A 19684-nucleotide genomic window follows, 5' to 3' on the forward strand; every position below is an offset into this window, starting at 1 on the left:
TTCTAAAAGCTGTAGGTTTACAGCAATAAACCCCCAAATTAAAGTTACTATTTTAGATGAATGTCTTTAAAATCTATTATACTTTCAACCTAAGAGAGGAACCATCCCCTTTTGTGATGACATCTGGTGACTCCAGGTCATCAGCAGGGAGACGCCCAGGGTACAGAAGGCACATGGCTGTCCCTACTCCCACCCACCCCACAGGGACTGGCCCGAGTGACCAGGGAACCTCCACAGGGCTGCTGTTCCCTGGGCTCCCCCCTTTCCGGCTGTCAGCTGTCATCACGGACGACCTGCGGCTTCTAATCAGCAACAGGCACGAAAACGACACTTCTGCAATATAAAGGAGATACACAGGGCACGCAAGGGCCTCTCCCGGCAAAAAAGCAGGGGAGGATTTTGTGCACAGATTTAGTTCCCCCACTTCTGGAATGTGGCCGTGAGCGCAGAGAAGGGCAGGTAGCTGCCATGTACCAACAGGGCAGCCTCGCTGCACAGAGAAAGGATGGGAAGGTGAGCCAAACACAGACCAAGGAGACCCTGCCCGGTTACCGCATCAGCGGGTATTTTAAAGCCCAGCTGGCCATCGCTAAACATATACTGAGCAGACCCGTATTAACTTCTACAAAGGTTCAAAAAGAAATACCGAACTGCTTTATCCATATGCTTCCAGGTATTCTGTCATCTTTCCGCACCCCTGACAAGACCGCTTGCGGGATCCCACCGACAAGCTCCATTCTAGAGCGCTTGAGACACAAAGCACCACTGACCACACTCAGGAATGAGGACCAAACAAAACCATGAAGCGAAACAACTGCTTTTACTTCCAAGGTCCCCAGCAAACAGAAACAGTGCCCACGGTGGGGCAGCCCTCACAGGGATTCCGACCTTCTGGCTCAGCACAAAGCCAAGTCATGTGCTGACCCGGCGGGTGCCTCACTGCTAGGCACAACACAGTGTGGCTGTGGAGGGACACTTCACTTTTGCCACATTACAGAGCAGCCTAAACGGGTGGAGGAAAGGCTCCAAGGAATACAGGACACTATTTAAATCTGTAACGTTTAGCCCAAGCATAATCAAACCCCATCTGGGTCCTGCCTTCTCCCCGGACCCAGGGCCCACGCCACCTCCTCCGGAGGTAGCACAGACTAGCTTTGTAAGCCACTCCCGAGGCAGCAACCCCAGAGAGAGGGCACCAGGAGGCTCGGAAGTGCAGACCTGTACTCCCTGCTGGGCAACTGAGGCCCTTCCCGAGTGTGAGTTAGCTGATCAACGCTACTAGCATTTGGCTGGTTAAGAAATAATTCAGAAGCATTCGGAAATACTTCTGTGCAGGTAGAAACTGAACTCAGACACAGGCATACCTTGTTTTAAGGTACTAACTTTAGTGCACTTCACAGATACTGTGTTTTTTACAAATTAAGTCTGTGGCAACCTTTCAATTCCAATAGCGGTTGCTTACTCCGTGTCTTTGTGTCACGTTTTGGTAATTCTTGCAATATTTAAACTTTTTCATTACTATATTTGTTATGATGATCTCTGATCAGTGATTATGACTCACTGAAAGCTTAGATGACAGTTTTTTTTTTTACAAAAATTTTTTAATTGAGGTATGTATATTTTTTAAAGACGTAATGCTACTACACACTTAGCAAGCTACAGTATAGGGTGAACATTTATATGGACTGGGAGACCCAAAAATTCATTTGACTCACTTTATTGTGTTATTTGCTTTATTGTGCTGGTCTGGAGCTGAACCTGTAATATCTCCAAGGTATGCCACAAAACACAGCCTGGAAATGCATTTTAACACTCTTGGTTACACCTATTCAATAGCAACTCATCACCTGAAGTCTTGTCTTTTGAATCCCAAAATAGTCAAGTGGAAAATTTCAAAGCAGCATCATCTGCATTAATCTGACAAGTAACCAACTCAGATCTTCATTACAATGTACTCACCTCAGGCTTCCCTCCCACACTGCAGTTAAACATGCATACCCCACCACAGTGAAAAGGGATTTGGTAGCTTGTAGTCAGGATTTTAAGTGTGCCCCCACCCCGAGGCTGGAGTCCTGCTCTCATTCTGCAAGGCTGGCTGCAGCCTTCCTTGCCCAATACCTTTGATTTATCTGAATACGAGGCTGGAAGTTCCCACTCTGCTCAGACTGCATCGTTCATAGAAGATCAGGTTGGTTCAGATACGGAAGACTCCACCAAGCAGAAACTACCATCTTATTTCGGTATATCTAGCTGAGATTCATCAGATGTTGCAGGAACTGCTAGTCTAATTCAAAATGATTTTATTTGCTTCAAGAAAAGTTTTTACTACTCATTTGCGAAGTTTTAAAAGCTCTACACTTCAAATGCCTTGTGATAAAATAATAGGACTACATGCATCCCAAGTCATTTTTAAAACAATTTAGGCCAAAATGGGAGCTAAACCATCAAGAAAGCCAGCCCAGACCACAAGCAGGGGAACCATAATTACCTGTTTCTCCCCACAGCGCATCAGTGCCATTGACGTCTATTTCGTGTTCCTTCTCCAGCCCCAGCAAGCACTGGACCACCTGTCAGAAGTGGCAAGGTGACTTAATGAGTTCTCAGAGCCATATGTGCTTATTATATCCCATGTATCAAAGGAGAGAGGGTGTTGTTTCTGTAACCATGATTATCTCATGCTGCGCAAGGAGACAAAATATAATGAAAACTGTTTTCAAGCATAATTCACATTTTCACTTTGAGAAGAATTAAAAAAAAAAAACTCAGTAAATTTCAGCAACATTGTTCAGGATGACTAGGTACTCAGAATTCTAATGAATTCCAACATGACCCAAATATGCCAGCCTAATCAACAAAGGACACGGGAGATCATACAAAGTGCAGTTTCTGCATAATTCACCAGGAGATGGTGAATCTGTTTTTTTCACAAAGACAGGAAACAAAGCAAGATATACCCTTTCAATAAAATAAAATAAATAGTATCATCCAGATGATTTTTCTACTGACAATATTCTTCTCCTTTTCCCTAGTTCGTTTCCCTTCTCCCTTATCAAACAGCGCTTTGGATCACAAGTATGGAGGCAGGAGTGCTGGCTCGTGGGGAAACGGCAGCATGTGAGCCCCAAGCCAGTGTTCACCCTGAGCAACAGCACCAGGAGGAGATCATCACGAGGCCCTATTTCCCTTCTCCCAATCCACACCCTGTGTGGTAGGCTGCATCATGGCCTCAAATATGTCCACATCCTCATCCTGGAAACCTGTGAATGTTACCTTATAGGACAAGAGGGAATCTGCAGATGTGATTATGAATCTTGACATGAGATGATTATCCTGAATTATCCAGGTGTACATCTCACATACACCTGACATAATCACACTCCTCAAAAGAGGGACTCCTTCAGAGGAAGGAGTTGGGATGAGAGAAGCATAAGTTAGAGTTACACACTTTGAATACAGAGGAAGGGGCCACTATCTAAGGAATACAAGGCTTCTAGAAGCTCTAAAAAAGCAAGGAAACGTTCTCCTCCTGATCCTCCAGAAGGAACACTGGCTTTCTGACAGCTGAATTTCAGCCTTCGGACCTCCAGAACTGTAAGAGAATAGGTGTGTGTTATCTGAAGCCACTGCAGTTTGAGGTCACTTGTTCCAACAGCATTAGCAAAGGAATACACCCTTCAAGTCTTCTGGTGAAGGAGCCCTGCCCCTTCCAGGAGACAGATTAGGGCCCCAAGGAGGCTGCTTCTGCACAGCCTTTCTCCCAGCCAGCTCTGAAACAAGTTGAGTGTAACGGGAGTTGAGATAAAGGTCACATCTATACGTGGCATTCACTGTCCTTCCTATGATGATTTTTCACACTCTGTGTTCCCACACAGATTTAGGGAGCACTTTAAAAAAGGAAAAACATCTCCATTTGCAGATTTGTCTATTTAACATGCTCTCTGTGCATCTACGTATATGGCTAGTTAAAAAACACATTTACAGTTTTATTTTAAAGGAATAATAATACACCCATTACATAGTAACATTTAACATACTGCTATGAAACATGTATTTTTGAAATGAAATTACTACTCTTTCCAAAGCTGAAACATATAGGTAAGTTGGTTGGCATTGTTTCATATTGTTGTAAATCTTTTTTACATGTCTTAACAGAAGATAGCTATATTCTCTTGTATTTCTGCACTTGTTGCAATATATTGTGCTGGCTTAAGCACACTGTCCACGTGTACTTTTAATGTGTTAAATGCCACAATTAAGCCAGCTTTCGGTGCATATGCATGCACACACGTGTGCACATGGGTGTGTGTGTACATGTCCATGTGTCTCCCATTGTGTCTTAAATGCCAAAAAGTCAGCCAGCCAGCTGGCTTTGCACCCAAATTCACTATAAAATCATTGTGGGTTAGAATCTTACCAAATACTGGCAACTCTAATTGCTTGAAAGTAATACAGAGTGAGAAACAGGTGGAAGAGAACAGGTAAAATGTTATTAAGTTCCCAGACCCATGCGTCAGGAGATGACAATTAAATCCTCAAACTGAGAAATACCGACACCTACCAAAAATAAGTGCTCTATTTAACTACTACGTGAAGCTTTCCTTCAGTGCAGGAACTGTGAATGACAAGCATTCTTACATGCTACCAGAACTTTCAAGTCCTATTTTTAAAAATGCTTCAAATACTAACAACTTCAGAATTAGCATTCCACGTGATTATTTTTAAAAGATCACAAGGACAAAAGAATGAATCAAAGAGAAAAAAGCTGAAGACAGCCGGGCTGGAGGGTGAACGTACAACAGACGAGGAACTGGGACACTGCCAAAAAGGAACAGAGAAAGCATATCACGACTGGGGGGGGGGGGGGGGGGGGGGGGGGGGGGCAGCGCGTGAGTGCGCATGCGCACCGAGACCCTGGACTCTGTTCTCTCCTGGGAAGGGTGGGACGCCAGCAGAAGGTCTGTGCACGTGGGTCAAACCAACTGCCATTTCTTGAAATCCTCCTTTTCTTTCATATGTGCATCACAGTCTAGCAACTAAGCAACTAAGATGACTGGAAAAAGCACCTGACCCACACTGGGGTGAGGCTTAGAGTTTCCCATGAGGGACCTCGTAGCGCGGGACTCACCGAGCTATGGCCCATGCTGGAGGCCGCCGTCAGCGCCTGCTGCAGGGCTTGGCTCTTCCTCAGTGCGCCCGGCTGGGGAGGGCCTGCCGACCACTCACAGGTCAGCAGGTACCGGAGAATGTCACCGTGGCCCCTCAGTGCGCTGTGCACCAGTGCACACTGGCCTTTCTTATCCAAGTGGTCCACCTGGGGGGCAGGAGAAGGTCACGGTTTAGTATCACCTCCCCTCGGAGAAAACGGGTGCACCCCAAATGAAGTGCACAAACCACATCCCACTGCAGATGCTTGTGGGGTTCGTTCGCGTTCCAATGCAACTTTCTCTGGAGCACTGAATCTCCACTTGAATGATTTCCTAGTAGTGAATGGACTCCAGGCCAGAGGGACCCTTTGTAGGTCTAGCAATCACAGGGCACCTTCAATTCCTGTCTCTCCAGCAAATGACTTAGAACTCCAACTTCTCTGGGAGACGTGGGAGGCACAGACCAAAACCTCAGCCAAAGCCGTAGGCTTCCCAATGCTGGTTGCCATGAATGGAACACACTAAATCTGCTGTGACAAGTTGGGATTTGGGGAAATAAAGCAGTTCAGCCACTGAACCAGGAGAGCCAGAAAAAGGCAGGGATCTAGAAAAATCTAGCTATGAACAGGGAAGAGCAGGAAAGGACCCTGAGGGCTATGTAACTAGGGAAGGAGGCCATGCACAGTCAGGTGAGCTAGGACATGTTAGCATGTAAAGTGGGGCCTCAAAGCCTGGAAGGCCAGCTCGCCACATGGCTAGTGTCTAAGTGCGGCTTACCTCCTAAAGGTCCAGGTAGAGGAGCTCAGGGTCCACCCTCACCGCCTTGCAGATTCTGGGGACACTCTGCACCCCCACCCAAAAGCTCTGCAGGAGCCACCTGCATGACACTCAGCCTCCTCCCACATCACTTTCAGCTATGATGGGAGGGGGCCGGCCAGCCTCGGAATAAAGAAACCACAATTTAAGATGTAGACATGAAGGCATGGAGACGTGCACAAAGGCACCCACTGGGAAGTCTTAACTGCAACACTGTCCTTCTTCGGTGAGCTAAAGTTCATTCGTCCGAAACGTTGTATTTTTGAGGGAAAAAACAAAAAGGCTCCCATAGTTACTATCAGCCTAATTAATGTCTTTGTTGAAACTTTAATATCCTAATTAACCATAAAGACAAACACCAGCGATTTATTTCTATTGCACATCCCCTCTCTCCCAACAAAATGCTTATAGTAAACCTAAACAGAGTCTACGAAGCAGAGTTAAGAGCTGATGAGCAACACACAGGACCCTCTCCCTTCCCTAGGCTGCGGAGGTGAGCACCACCATTGGGCACTGCCTGACACAGGCAGCTCACCCTTTGTTTGTGTGGCAATTTCTATTTGTTGCAATTCGACAAAGTAGAGAGGCTGGCCCAGCTGATGATAATTCTAGCAGGGCTCTGAAGACACTCCCCCCACTGCCACCCACTGGGGAATGCCACCGGCTTACCCTGGCCCCCTTCTTGGCCAGCAGACACACCAGCTTCATATGGCCAGCAGCGGCAGCATAGCAGAGGGCGGTCATGCCGTTCTCGGACATTCCCTCCAGGCAGGCGCCAAATTCCAGGAGCAGAGTGACCACTTCCTCGTGGCCGAGGTGGGACTGGACGCACAGGATTGGGGCATTATTTAACACTTCTGTCCTGTAGTTCACGTTGGCCCCTCCCAAAATCAGGAGCCGGCTCACCTGTTGAATAACATCCCCCAACAAGATTAATTTCTCACGTAAATGTCGGTCACAACAGCGTTTGCGGAGAGGGGCAGCATCCATACTTTAATCCGGGGTTCTCAAGCTAGAGTGTGCAACAGTATGACCCGGGAATACACTGACCATGCACTTTCTTGGTGGTGGAAATCTAAAGTGGTAGCTGCTCTGGAAAACCGTGCGGAGTTTCCTCAGGATGTAACAATCCCGTATGTTCTGGGAGCATATGCAATGGAAGGGAAATCAGGATCTCAGAGATGCCTACACGCCCGTGTTCACGGCGGCACCAGTCACAGTAGCCAAGAGAAGGAAACTAACTAAAATGTCTGCAGACTCATGAATGGAGAAACAGAAGTGGATGGAGTATTTTCCAGCCTCTAAAAGGAAGGCAGTCCTGTCACACGCTGCACCATGGATGAACCTTGAGGACATGATGCTAAGTAAAAAACAAGCCAGTCACAAAAAGACAAACACTGTATGACCCCTTACATGGGCTACCTAGAGAGGTCAAATCCAGAGAGACAGAAGTAGAATGGTGGTTACCTGGGGGTGAGGGGAGGGGAAAATGAGTTGTTTAATGAGCACAGCATTTTAGTTTTATGTGATGAAAAAGTTCTGGAGATCTATTACACAGTAATAGGGGTATACTTAACACTACTGATTTCTGCACTTACAAATAGTTACGATGCTAAATTTTATGGGTTTTTTTAAACCAAAATTAAAAATAAAAAAAACCACAAAAACCTTTTATTTAAAAAAGACACTTAAAATGCACATCCTCAGGCCCCACCCCCAGATTTCTGATTCGTTAGGTCTGGAGGAGGGTTGAGACTGTGCATTTTTAATGATTTCCCAGATGGTATGGATGCTGTTGGTTGGCAGACCACACTTTGAAAAATCCTTCTTGTGGCCAAGAAGGGGGCCAGGGTAAGCCGGTGGCATTCCCCAGTGTTTAAATAAAAACAGAACACTCACTTTTCTGGCAAATAATCATCACAGGATTAAATAATTAACAGTGACCTAGTAAAGCCAAAAGTAAAGGTAAATACTCTTTTCTTTACAAAGAAGCGTCCCTGAAAGTAAAAGTAGAACATGTTAAAATGTTCATGTGCCTCTGGGCTTATCAGCAGCACAAGACTCCCAGAAAATAACCTGCTTTTTCTACTAATTACTACATCCACCACCCACTAAACTTGCTTTGTGACTTTTAGAAAATTACTCAATCTCTCTTGCTTCAGGTGCCTCCAAAGACAACAACAGTATGCCATCCCATTCTACCCAATAGGTACTCTGTTAACGATGTTGGAAGGTGTACTTTTAGTACTGGATTCCTTACAAGACTTGATCTGGAAGGTATGTGCTTGGAGGCAGAGCTTTCCTAAAGATATCTGTCATCAACTCACACTTCATCTGCTTCTTGGGAAAAACATTTCCTTCGTTGGTGTAATGCTGCTGGTATTTTTACCACTTAACCCCCAATCGGTTTGTGGCTCTTCCCCTAGGCCACAGTTCTTAACCCCGCTGCACACGGAAACCCCCTGGGAGCTTCAAAGTTTCCAATGCTGGAGGCCCACCCTTGGAGATTTTGACTTGGCCCTGGTACCAGGAGCTCCCAAGGGAATCTAGTTGGCACCCGGGGCTGTAAACACAGCAGGTGATAAATAAATGCAGCGGCAAAGCACGGGCTTGCTCAGAGCCAGGCACCCTAGCAGCTGTGTGATTTGGGGCATGATACCAAGTGCCCCCAGCCTTAGTGTCCTCATCTGAAAAGTGGACAGAAGAGTTCCACTTCTTTGAGTTGTTGTGAAGATGAAAAATGAACATGCCTCACACACATACAGCTCTTGGCACAGCCCTTGGCATCCTGTAAGCGCTAAATAAATACGAATTGCTACCGTCCGTCACCTTCTGCAGACTCTTTAGAAGGGCCAAGACCCCAGGTCCCTGACCCCTGGAAGGCAGACCTCCTGCTTATTTGAGGGGAGATGTGGGCACCTCCTATAACATCCACCAAAAGGCACATCCAGAAGTTCTCAGGTGCCTACAGCCGAGTCGCAGCTCCCGGAAAGTAAGCAAAATTAATAGAAAGAACTCACTTGACCACTGTTAAAAAGAAAACCACCAGCCCAAAATGGCGTTACTTAGGCCATGCCAAATGACCAAACCGGGGCTTAATACCTAACCTGGTTGTAGTTTCAACCTCCTCCAGAAACGTAAGTTTTAACCCGTCAATCTGGAATTTTCTGATCTGCACCAATGAGGTCATCTGTCACATGGGCCTTCTCTACCAGCCATAGGAAGATGAGAGAATCTGCATGAGACCCCTTGCCCTTTCCCCTAAGGCAAGTTGACCTTGCCTGGAACAATCGTTTCTTTACTTTTGCTGATAACTTTCTTCCCCCACTCTCCATCCTATAAAAACCTTCCATTTTGTACAACTCCTCCGGGTGCCACTCTACTTGCGAGGTGGGATGCTGCCCTACTCATGAGTCCCTTAATAAAGGCAATTAGATCTTCAAATTTACTTTGGTTGAATTTTGTTTTTTTAGTATCACACAGTAGATGCCAAATGTTCTTCCAAAAGTGGTAACATGTTGATGAGGTTTCTGATCACTATGAGACAGGCTCTTTTGTTACCTCCAATCTGACAGGTGAGAAAACAAGAGGCTCACAGGGGAAAGGCACAGATCAGCTCTGGGCACAACACTAATTACTGTCGTGGTCTAACGGCTGTAGCAGTTCTAGCTAAGATTACTCTGCATTCAAGGAAGGTGTTTCATGGTTCATCCTATACATTTATTCCTAACTACATGGAAATTTCCTGATCCTCGCTGCCACATAAGCTCTCCCTGGATAACATTTGGAAATGGCAATATTATCTATAAACGTCTGGTTTAATGAATCCAAGAAAATAAAAAAAGGGGGCTGAAGGAGACAGGCAAAGCAATGAGATCATGAAAAACCAGAAGCAGCACTGGAGTCCCAGTTTTCCAAGTACCCCACAGGTTCACACCAACACAACCGCTTTAAATGTGTTCTGCCCAATTGTCATGCAGAATATGACCGGATCCTTTCCATCAAAGGAAGTCAGGCCAAGGTCCACGCCTAATTCCTGTCTCCTCTCCTCTCCTCTGCCTTCCGCTGGAAGAATCACAGCCTCAGTTCTCCCAGTTCATAGCCTTGGGAAGCTCACGGCTGGCTGCCACTCTGATGGGACTGTGTGAGGAAAAGAACTGGCTGGGCAGGAGCCTAGAGGCACTGGCAGCCAGGACCCCAGTGGGCCGGCATGACTCCAGCCTGCAAGGGGAGACTGCACTGTTAGAAATCACTGGCATGCCAGTAAAATTAAAATTCATCTACCAAGTAATCATTCTGGAGCAAGTCACTTTAATTTACCAAAGTGGCAAACTGCAATTATTGCTCAAAATGACATTCATTCCTGTATGACAACATTTAATACTCTCTAAAAAAAGTTCCTTAATTGCATGCATAATTTTAAATTACTGTAATTTGTTCAAGATTCTGTGAAAACCCCTTTTTCCTTGAAACATAAAAGAAACAGAAGGATAATGGAAAGCCTTAAAATTCTATAACCAAGTTATAGAATTCTGGGCATTGTGTAGATGTAGGTGACACTAGAGTTCCATAAAACCAAGATAAATAACTCTTAAAATTGCGAGGATGTTGAAAAGGAAAGTATGATCTCAGGAGGGTCAAGCTCATTACATTCTTACACTGTACCTTTTAATTTACTGTCTTAAGAATTCGTACGCAACAGGGTATACTTCCCATTTACTTTTCTCCACATTAAAAGAGTAACTTTTGTGCCCATAATTCATTCAAGTAGTGGAAACAGATATTGCCATTTTATTTTTCTTCCTCATCATTACAGAATTTTACTAATTATGGAGAAGCCAAAAGATACACTTTTAGCTAAAAGATGAAACAATGTTATCACAGTAACCTCAACTCTCATTTCTATAAAATCTAAGTAAAACAAAAATTCTTAATATGACTTTCTTCACTATGTGAAATCTAAACTCAGCCCTGTCCTCCACCTTTCTTTTAGAGTAACTCCATCCAGAAAGGAAGAGCTCCCTGTGATCAGTAGGAGCTAGTTCTCCTTAACTACAAACACCGGCATCCCGATCCATCCGGCTTGTACAACGTTCATGTGGGTTCAGCCAGGGACACAGCATTCACACCTATGTCTGTTAAATGAGGGAGCGGGGCAGAGCCACAGGGTTCTTGTGAGGGGCTCTCCAGGGGTGCTTCGCTGTCAGGTGACCAGCCAAGAGGGGAGTCCGGCTGAAATCCAAGGTGCCCTGGGCTCATCAAGCCTGGAACCCTGACAGTCGGCTGAGGCTGCCTGAACGAGGCAGTGCTTATCTTCGCAAAGCCCCAGTTTGCATCCATCCAGGAGCAGTGGCCTTTTTCTACCCAACACCAGGGTGTTGCACGGGCATCAGGGCTCCAGGGGAGCTGCCCCAGACTTGGAGCGCTGCCACATCCTTCCTGACACCTGGGCGCCTCTCGGTCTGCTCATTCTACCCTCTCCCAAGCACCAGGAAGGCAGAGGAAGAAGCATGGGGGGCAGAACTCTATCTACCAGGGAAGTGTTCTGCAAGGTCCATACTCAGACACACAGCTAAGGTGCAGGTGCTGAGGGTGGGGTTTGCAGACAAGGTGGGAGGAGAGGGGCAGGAGTCCCCCAGGAGTGTCCCCAGGGAGGAATTGAAGGGAGGAAAAGGGAGGGGGGGTGCCCAGAAACCTCCAGGGCTTCGCATGTCCTTCCCCACATGACCACTTACTTACTTACACTGGCCCTTCATGCTACTGAGAAGGTAACAGGCAGGACTGTGTTCATGGAGGTGTTGGAACAGGAGGACCTGGCTCCTTGAGAAACTGCCTCAGGGGTTCTGCATGCAGCAGGGCATGTCAGGGCCTGGGGCTGAAAGGCCTGGAGTCTAGCTGACATGTCCAGTGGAAGACATTTATGATCTTTTTACTTTGCACTGGACAAGATGGTTGTAAGCTGCTGTAATGTAAACCAGTCACTCCCACACTCCTTGGGAGTTGGCCCTTCTTTGTTGCCGTAACAGACACTTGGCCCTCATGTGTTTTAGATTCTCAGACTGGGTTAAAGGAGGAAGGAAAATCTACTCTAAAAAGCACAGCAGAATACTGTCACATGACAGCCAGTGATCAAGAGTGAGGACGCCTCTGGGCCCAGCAGCGGGCCGACCCCTGCTACACGTCCCATGGTCACAGACACACGTGTACGTGCCACTTCTAGAACAGTTTGTCTCTGTGTACCCATCGCTTTGTTGTCGCTCATCAATGCTCAATTTCCTATGAACCATAAAGAGATAGTCCAGATTAGAAACCCAGGACACTTTAAAAATCCATTTCCCTGGAAATCTCCCTTTAACCTTTGGTTTCCTTTGTGAATTGCTTCCTCAGCACATCCGCTCTGAAACTGTCACCACGTGCTCACAGAGCAGCCCACATTTTCCTGCCCAAGCAAAAGCTAAACTTCTGGAAGAGAACCAGTCATAGGGCATTCAAGCCTGTGTGAATCAGGGGAAAAAGCATCCTCTGGCCACTGTCCAGGGCAGGGAAAGGCGGAACGGCTGAAGGAATGGTGGCAGGGGCTGGGGGCTCTGGCTCTCCATGCAGAGTGTCGCTCACCTTCACGTTGGGAGTGTAGAGGTTCCTGAGAGAGGCCAGGGCAGCAGACAGCCCCTCGGTGCTGTACCCGATCCACAGGGCCTGGAGGTGGCTCGAAGAGATTCCCGTCTTCTTACTGAGGCCCTGGAAGCAATCAGAGACAAATGGGTGTCCATGTCTCCTATCCCAGCCACATCAGGCTGCAATGGGGTACGCCTGGGAGGGTGCAGCTGGGCACTAACACAAGGACACCAGAACCTAGGAGTCTGACTTCCCTCCCTAAAACCGAGAGTCAAGGAATACACCTGCCCTTGCTACATACAGTACACCGAAGGAGAAACTTTTTTTTTTTTTTTTTTAAGATTTTATTTATTTATTTGACAGAGACAGCGAGAGAGGGAACACAAGCAGGGGGAGTGGGAGAGGGAGAAGTAGGCTTCCCGCCGAGCAGGGAGCCCGATGCGGGGCTCGATCCCAGGACCCTGGGATTATGACCTGAACCGAAGGCAGACGCCTAATGACTGAGCCACCCAGGCGTCCCGAGAAAGTTTCTTTTTATACAAGTTCTCCAATCATTTCATAAAGGAAGGATAAAAATTGGAATATCACCATTCTGTAACCCTTCATGAAGAGTCCAGGCAGAGATCAGTAGTTACTGGTAACATCGCACTAAGAGAAGCAAGCACAAATTCTGTACCTCCTGATGCCAGAAACCCCCGAGAGACTTAGTTTAAACTCTAAAGAAACTGTGACACTCTGCCCACCCCCCAAAAAAGCAACAATCAAACCTAAACCTGATTAAGCCTCTAGATATAACTACCAAATGATAGGAAATCCAGAGGAAAGAGAACATGTTAAACTAGACCATGAGAAATAGGGACACAATCGGAAAATCCAGGGAGTGTGAAACCCCACAGGTCATGTAGCTCAGGCTCTTCAACAACTAAATACCCAAGAAACAAAAGGGAATGAATGAAGTGGAATCTTTAGGTGAAAAGGAACTTTTAAAAGAGACTCAAAGGGGGAAAAACAAATGGGGCTCATGGAAAGCTCTGCGAGGGTTGATAAAGCTGTTGAAAATCTCCAAAACCCATCAAAATGACAATGAAACTCTTCCTGGCAGCAGTGTGTCTCACCTTGAAAATGTGTGCCTTCAGTATGTGATGGCCAAGCTCCATGGTCTGCTGGCGGTTCAGCTTACCCTCTTGTCGAGAGAACATGAAGGCCAGGAGAGCGTGCCCATTCCTAGGACAAGAAACACAAAGGCTGGGAACAAAGACCCCGTTCCACGAACTGTAGGTTCTCAGGTGTGAACATCTCCACACATCTGAACTGTTCTCCTGGTGCTTCAGCATCACCATACAAAATAGGTGAAAAGTTGCCTCTTTAAAAAGATGGCCAATGCTGTTTATTTTTCCTGTCATTTTAGGGCTTTCTCTGGATTCCCCTATCTCTGTGGAGTGACCTAGAAAGAAGTTCTAGGATGGGGCAGGTCTTTATTTGTGGAACCACCCACTCTGTCCCTCATCCATCAGCCATCACCTTGTTTACTTAGGTCCCTCACAAAAATGTAAATTCTATTAGGTTAAGGATCTTGTCTAAGGCACAGATAGTCACAAAGCCAAGCAAATGCCCACCCCTTAGCAACCATTCAAATATGTATTTCTTGGATGGACGGATGTACAGATGGAGAACCATCCCTGGACCAGGAATTCAGGCCTCCCTCAGCATAATCACCACTGGGAGTAGACCTGGCCAAAGGAGAAGACCTGACAATGAGAGGGAAAGAAAAATCGAGCCAGGCAAGCAACAGCTCATGATAGAAACACCTAGAATTCTAGCCTTGGATGGAACACAGATCCTTGTCGGGGGGGCAGGGGTGTGAGGAGAAAGCTAAGATGCACAAGTGGACTTGCTAGGTCTGGGCACGCAGTGGACATTCAACTAACACTACCAACTAATCCCCCACCAACCCTTTCAGGAAGGAGCCATCCCACCCAGTACGCTCTCCACATCTGCAAGATGCATTCTGTCTGCCTCCTGTGGGCTCTAGGCCTCTGTCTGAGCCCATCTGTTTGGGAAAGATGCTAAGAGTTGCTTACTCCAACAGCAGTGACTTCTGTACAATATGAATTATTCTCATTTCTATCAACCTGACAACCCAGGTGTTTTGTTGTTTTTTTTTTTCGGGGAGTGGGGGAAGATGAGCAGGTAGTTGTGGAAAAAAGGATAAAGGTTAGGGAAAAAAATGCATTCTCCCAAACGTTCTGATAGTTGCTAATCTAGATGATTAAAAGCATGCATCATTTAAATATTGTTTAACTATCCAACTGCATGCCTGTTTTTCAAATAGGTTACAAACCATGTTAGAGATGAGGAGACCAAGGCAGGAGACCAAGAGATTGCTTTTTATACTATAAGGGAAGGCATGACTTACAACTATGCTGACACTGAGTGTCCTGTCTGATGGTCCTGTAAGGGACTAGAGCTCTTCCACGAGCACACACCCACCTCCCAGACTTCAAGCTTGGGTTTTCCCTCTCAGATGAGATCCTCCCATGTTCCCACCCCTCCTGCTCTTTGCCACCTTCCAGTGCTCCAGGCCCTGTGCCCTCCCTAGTCCCTAGCCACGGGTAGGTCCCAGGGTTCATCCTGGCCCACATCTCCCAGCCACTGGTTAAGCTATCCTCAGTCTCCCAGTCTGCTGAGCTCAGTGGCCATGCCAACTATGTCCACCACAAATACACGTGAAGCTAAGTACCACAGCTGGCCCTTATGGGGAAATGACCACGAACCCTTCAATGTCTGGATCAAAGGCTCTTACTCATCCCAGCTAAGCATACAACTTCTCACCTGAGGAGACAATTCACCATGTAATCACCAGATACCTGCATTCCTCTATATCCCATTTACCTTTTCTTCCCTCCCTCCTGGTCTCCAGATCATGTGCCCCTTCTAAGTCTACCTGCACTCATAAGTCTCTTCATTCTCCAAAGCTCCTATATATCAAGCTTTCACTATATACCAGATGCAGAAACTTAACTGAATTATTTCATTAATCTGCACAACCCTGTGAACAACTAAGTATCATAATTCCCAGTTTGTCTACATGAGGAAACAGAGGCCGGTATAGCTTAAGTGATCTGCCCAAAAGATCAAACAGCTGGTAAACAACAGGGTAGAAATCTGAACCACAGTCTGCCCAATGCAAGTGCCTATGCTCTGAATCAGCGAACCATGATTTCTCATTCAATCACACCCACCTCCTAACTAGCACCATGCTGGATACGGAGGATTCCCCAGGGAACAATGTGAGGCGCTTCCCTGGAGGCGCTCTCAGCAAACAGAGGAGACACACTGTAAACAAGATTCGGTGAAATGGCACTGTGAACATCCTCAAAAGGAACACAAAGGAGGCAAGGTGCCTGTACTCCCTGCCCCCAGCCGCTTGCATTTCCAACATCTCCTTCTTCATGGATTACGTTTCCCCACATTAACTTAACACTGTTTCCAACATCTGCATCTCCTGTGTTAAAAAACAAAACCCTCCCCCCACCCCACAAACAATCCTCAGCAATCACGACCATCAGTGGCTCTGAGAGACATTAAGACACTATGTGCCTGCTGATCCTCTCCACCCTTCTACTTCCCATCCCAGGATGTTGGCTCTCTCCTCTTCCGCCCCTCACTGCCTGATGGAAGGAATCTCTAAGGATGGAGGACCCTCCTCCCACACTAGGAAGCCAACGGCTCCCCCTTCGCCTTCATCTTCCTTTAGCTCTCAGCAGCTCCTACACCCCCAACCTCCTTCCCGGAATCCTGCTCCATGCTCCAGAAGTCAGGAGCTCCCTTTCCTCACCAGGCCCCTCCGCCATTTCTCCCATCAGTGATGCCACATCTTCAGCTTCCCCAGGCTTCAGACTCCCCCATTCACTCCACCAATGGAACCTGTCCACTGGTGGCGGTGAGGGGTGTGGGGGTCGGGTCTGCTGACCCCACAAGCTCAAGTTGCATGAAGCAAAACCTGCTCCATACCTCCTGTTTTTCTTACCCTTCGTAAGAGCAGTGCCACTCCTGGTTTCTGAGGCTCACCACCTTGACATCCTCTACAGCACCTCCTTCTCCTTGACTCTGTTCATAAGGCCAGGCTGTGCCCACCCATCTCATGTCAGCAGGGCCAGCCCTACCCTGCTGCATCCCCAAGCCAGGGCCACCAAGTCCCCGCTGCCTGTTACACAGGTCCGCACGCTCCACAGCCTCCACACTCCTGCGTAGGCAATCTGCGTTCTAAACCTGCTCAATTGTGGGTTCTCCACAGATGATGGATTCAAGTCCACTCTCCCTAGCACATGCTTCTGTTAACTCCTCCAATCCCTGACAAAAACTCTAGCCAAACTAGACTTCTTGTTGCCAGAACACAACCTGCTTATTCTGACGTGATGCCTTAGATAGCCCTCCTGTCTACAATAGCCTCATTCCACCTACTGACATCCTATCCGTTCATTCCTCAAGTCCACATGTAGAAAAGAGAACAGACAGGAGGCTGTTCAAGTTTTAAAACTCCTCGTGCAACCCTAATGAACTGACAGATCTGGGAAATGATCATCAGTGGGTCTAAGATGTTGTGGGCATGCTGATGGAAGCCAACTTACCACCTATTAAGTATCCTTGCAAAAAATATTTTAAGATAAAATCTGATCAAATCTCTAGATTTAAAAACCAATTTCAGGAAATAGAGGTGATAAACACATTAAATACCATTAGGATGAAATCAGCAAAATTCAGATTACGGGAAACCACTTTATTTTTTTTTTAAGAGAGAGCGTGAGGAGGGGGGTGGGGACAGAGGGAGAGAGAGAATCTTAAGTAAGCTCCATGCCCAGCACAGAGCCCAGCACAGGGCTCAGGGCTCAATCTCATGATCCTGAGATCATGACCTGAGTTGAAATCAAGAGTCGGATGCTTAACCGAATGTAACACCCAGGTGCCCCTTCATCGTTCTTTTCAAGAAATGTAAGGACAAAGCAAAAAGAAATCTACAGATTAAAAGACACTATAAAATGCATTTCATAGATCTTATCTGGATCCTGATTCAAACATACTAGAAAAAGAAGAAGGAAGTGGAGAAATTTGAGCACAGCTGAATGTATGATAATACTGATGACTTAGTATTAATATTTTAGGTGTGGCAATAGTGTGTGGTTAAGTATGAAAATGTCTTTCTGGGCGCCTGGGTGGCTCAGTCTTAAGTGCCTGCCTTCGGCTCAGGTCATGATCCCATGGTCCTGGGATTGAGCACTGGCATCGGGCTCCCTGCTCAGCGGGGAGCCTGCTTCTCCCTCTCCCTTTGCTCCTCCCCCCTGCTTATGCTCTGTGTCAAATAAATAAAATCTTTTTTTAAAAAATGTCTCTTTGAGGTCCATAATCCATTACTTAGGGGTAAAATGTCATGGTGTCTACAACTTGTATCAGCAAAAAATGACATAATGAAATGTGAATGATGCTTAAGTCTAGGTGATGTGACTGAAGACTCTAAGCAACTTACTCTTTATCTTTTTAATTCTGCTCCTGTAATTCTAACCTAAGGAATAATCAAACCTGGGAGGAAAATTCTATTGCTTTCCTGCAAAGCACCAAGATATTCGCAATAGGTTTCTTTAGTTATAAGTAACCCAGAAACAACTGCCAGGCCCCACAATAAAGGGACAGTAAAGCACATTCACCTACTACGTTTACACAGCCCTGAAAAATGATACTTTACTAACATTTCCAAACCACTCCCTAAGCTGTCCATGTGTATTAAAAAAAAAAAAAAAGGCAGTTTGGGAATTTTAATACAGAAAAGTTGATTTGGAGAATGTTTAAAATGAACAAAAAGAGGCAGAAATAGGGTGCCTGGGTGGCTCAGTTGGTTAGGCGACTGCCTTCGGCTCAGGTCATGATCCTGGAGTCCCTGGATCGAGTCCCGCATCGGGCTCCCTGCTCGGCGGGGAGTCTGCTTCTCCCTCTGACCCTCCCCCCTCTCATGTGCTCTCTCTCATTCTCTCTCTCTCAAATAGATAAATAAAATCTTTAAAAAAAAAAAAAAAAAGAGGCAGAAATAAAAGGCAAAATGTCACTGTCTCTGGGTGCTGGGTTCTTTTTTGCTTCTTCTCCATAATTGGGGCAAAATTACAACTAATTGAGGTGGGAAGAGAAATGCTACCCATCTTTCAAGGTCCAACCCAAAGGTCCTCATGTATGTGAAACATCTTCCAAAAATTGTCTCCCCTAACTTGAAGCTTCTCTTTCCTGAAGTTCACATGCAGTGTGTTTTCCTTACACATGGTCACCTCCTGCCATACCCGCCCTCCCGTGTGGGCAGCCCTCGAGAGCCAGGCCCTTGTCCCAGAGAATCTGTGTATTCGCCACAGTACCCTATAGGTGGTGGATCTGCATAAACTTTTGCTGAAATGTATCCAGTAGGGCCCTTCCACCATCTCTATCTGCTAAATGAAGTTCAAGAACTATAGGGGTCTTGGGTAAATGCTGATGTACACAATCCCAAGAAGTAGCAACTCCTTACACTTTGCACCCTGGGTGTCTCTCCTGCCCTGGTGCAGTCTGGCCCTACCCTGGGTCAGGCCCCATGCCTGCGTACTGGAACACATCAGCAGTCGGGAGCCGCCCGTCACCGTGCGGTCGGCTCTGCCCTCGGCTGCATACCGTCAGTGCCGCCTACCCCCCAAACCAGAGCAATGCTTTACAGTGACTCCAGTCCAACTACGTCTGCCTCTAACCCCAGTAACAAATCTACACGCCCTTCTCCAGTCTTTCAAACTTGTTTCTATGTTTCTACAAACTCGACTACAGCCTATCTTCCTAGAAAATGATCTGACGTGGCTAAATACGTCAAATATAAAATGGCACACATTTCCACCTAGTTATTACAGTCTGGCTAAATAGCCTGAAAGTGACAAGTTTATTGCCTCAAACCAGACTCAACAAATTTCTAGCCCAGGATTACCTAAGAAAACAATGCTACCCACAACATGAAACACCAGCCAGACCCCTATTAGGTCAATGTTAAGTCAATCCTTGTGGGGAGGAAGGTGGTGTGTGGCTCACTAATGCTTTTTTTACCTCTTCCT

At 46.5% G+C, this 19684-nt stretch overlaps 1 protein-coding gene across 5 annotated transcripts in view; it reads right to left on the reverse strand.

The window, feature by feature from the left end:
• Positions 1-19684, reverse strand: part of TANC1 (tetratricopeptide repeat, ankyrin repeat and coiled-coil containing 1) — a 230247-nt gene that overhangs the window by 25090 nt on the left and 185473 nt on the right. For all 5 annotated transcript variants that reach the window (XM_035007968.1, XM_035007970.1, XM_035007971.1 and 2 more), the window contains 5 exons: positions 13691-13799; positions 12576-12698; positions 6630-6866; positions 5126-5311; positions 2489-2567 (listed from right to left, as the gene is read on the reverse strand). In XM_035007968.1, coding sequence (XP_034863859.1) covers positions 2489-2567; positions 5126-5311; positions 6630-6866; positions 12576-12698; positions 13691-13799 — 734 coding nt within the window. The remainder of the gene's footprint in view (positions 1-2488; positions 2568-5125; positions 5312-6629; positions 6867-12575; positions 12699-13690; positions 13800-19684) is intronic.

The sequence above is a fragment of the Mirounga leonina genome, unplaced genomic scaffold (genome assembly GCF_011800145.1).
Source record: "Mirounga leonina isolate KUSES-001 unplaced genomic scaffold, KU_Mleo_1.0 Mir_151, whole genome shotgun sequence".
NCBI classification, from domain to species: domain Eukaryota; kingdom Metazoa; phylum Chordata; class Mammalia; order Carnivora; family Phocidae; genus Mirounga; species Mirounga leonina.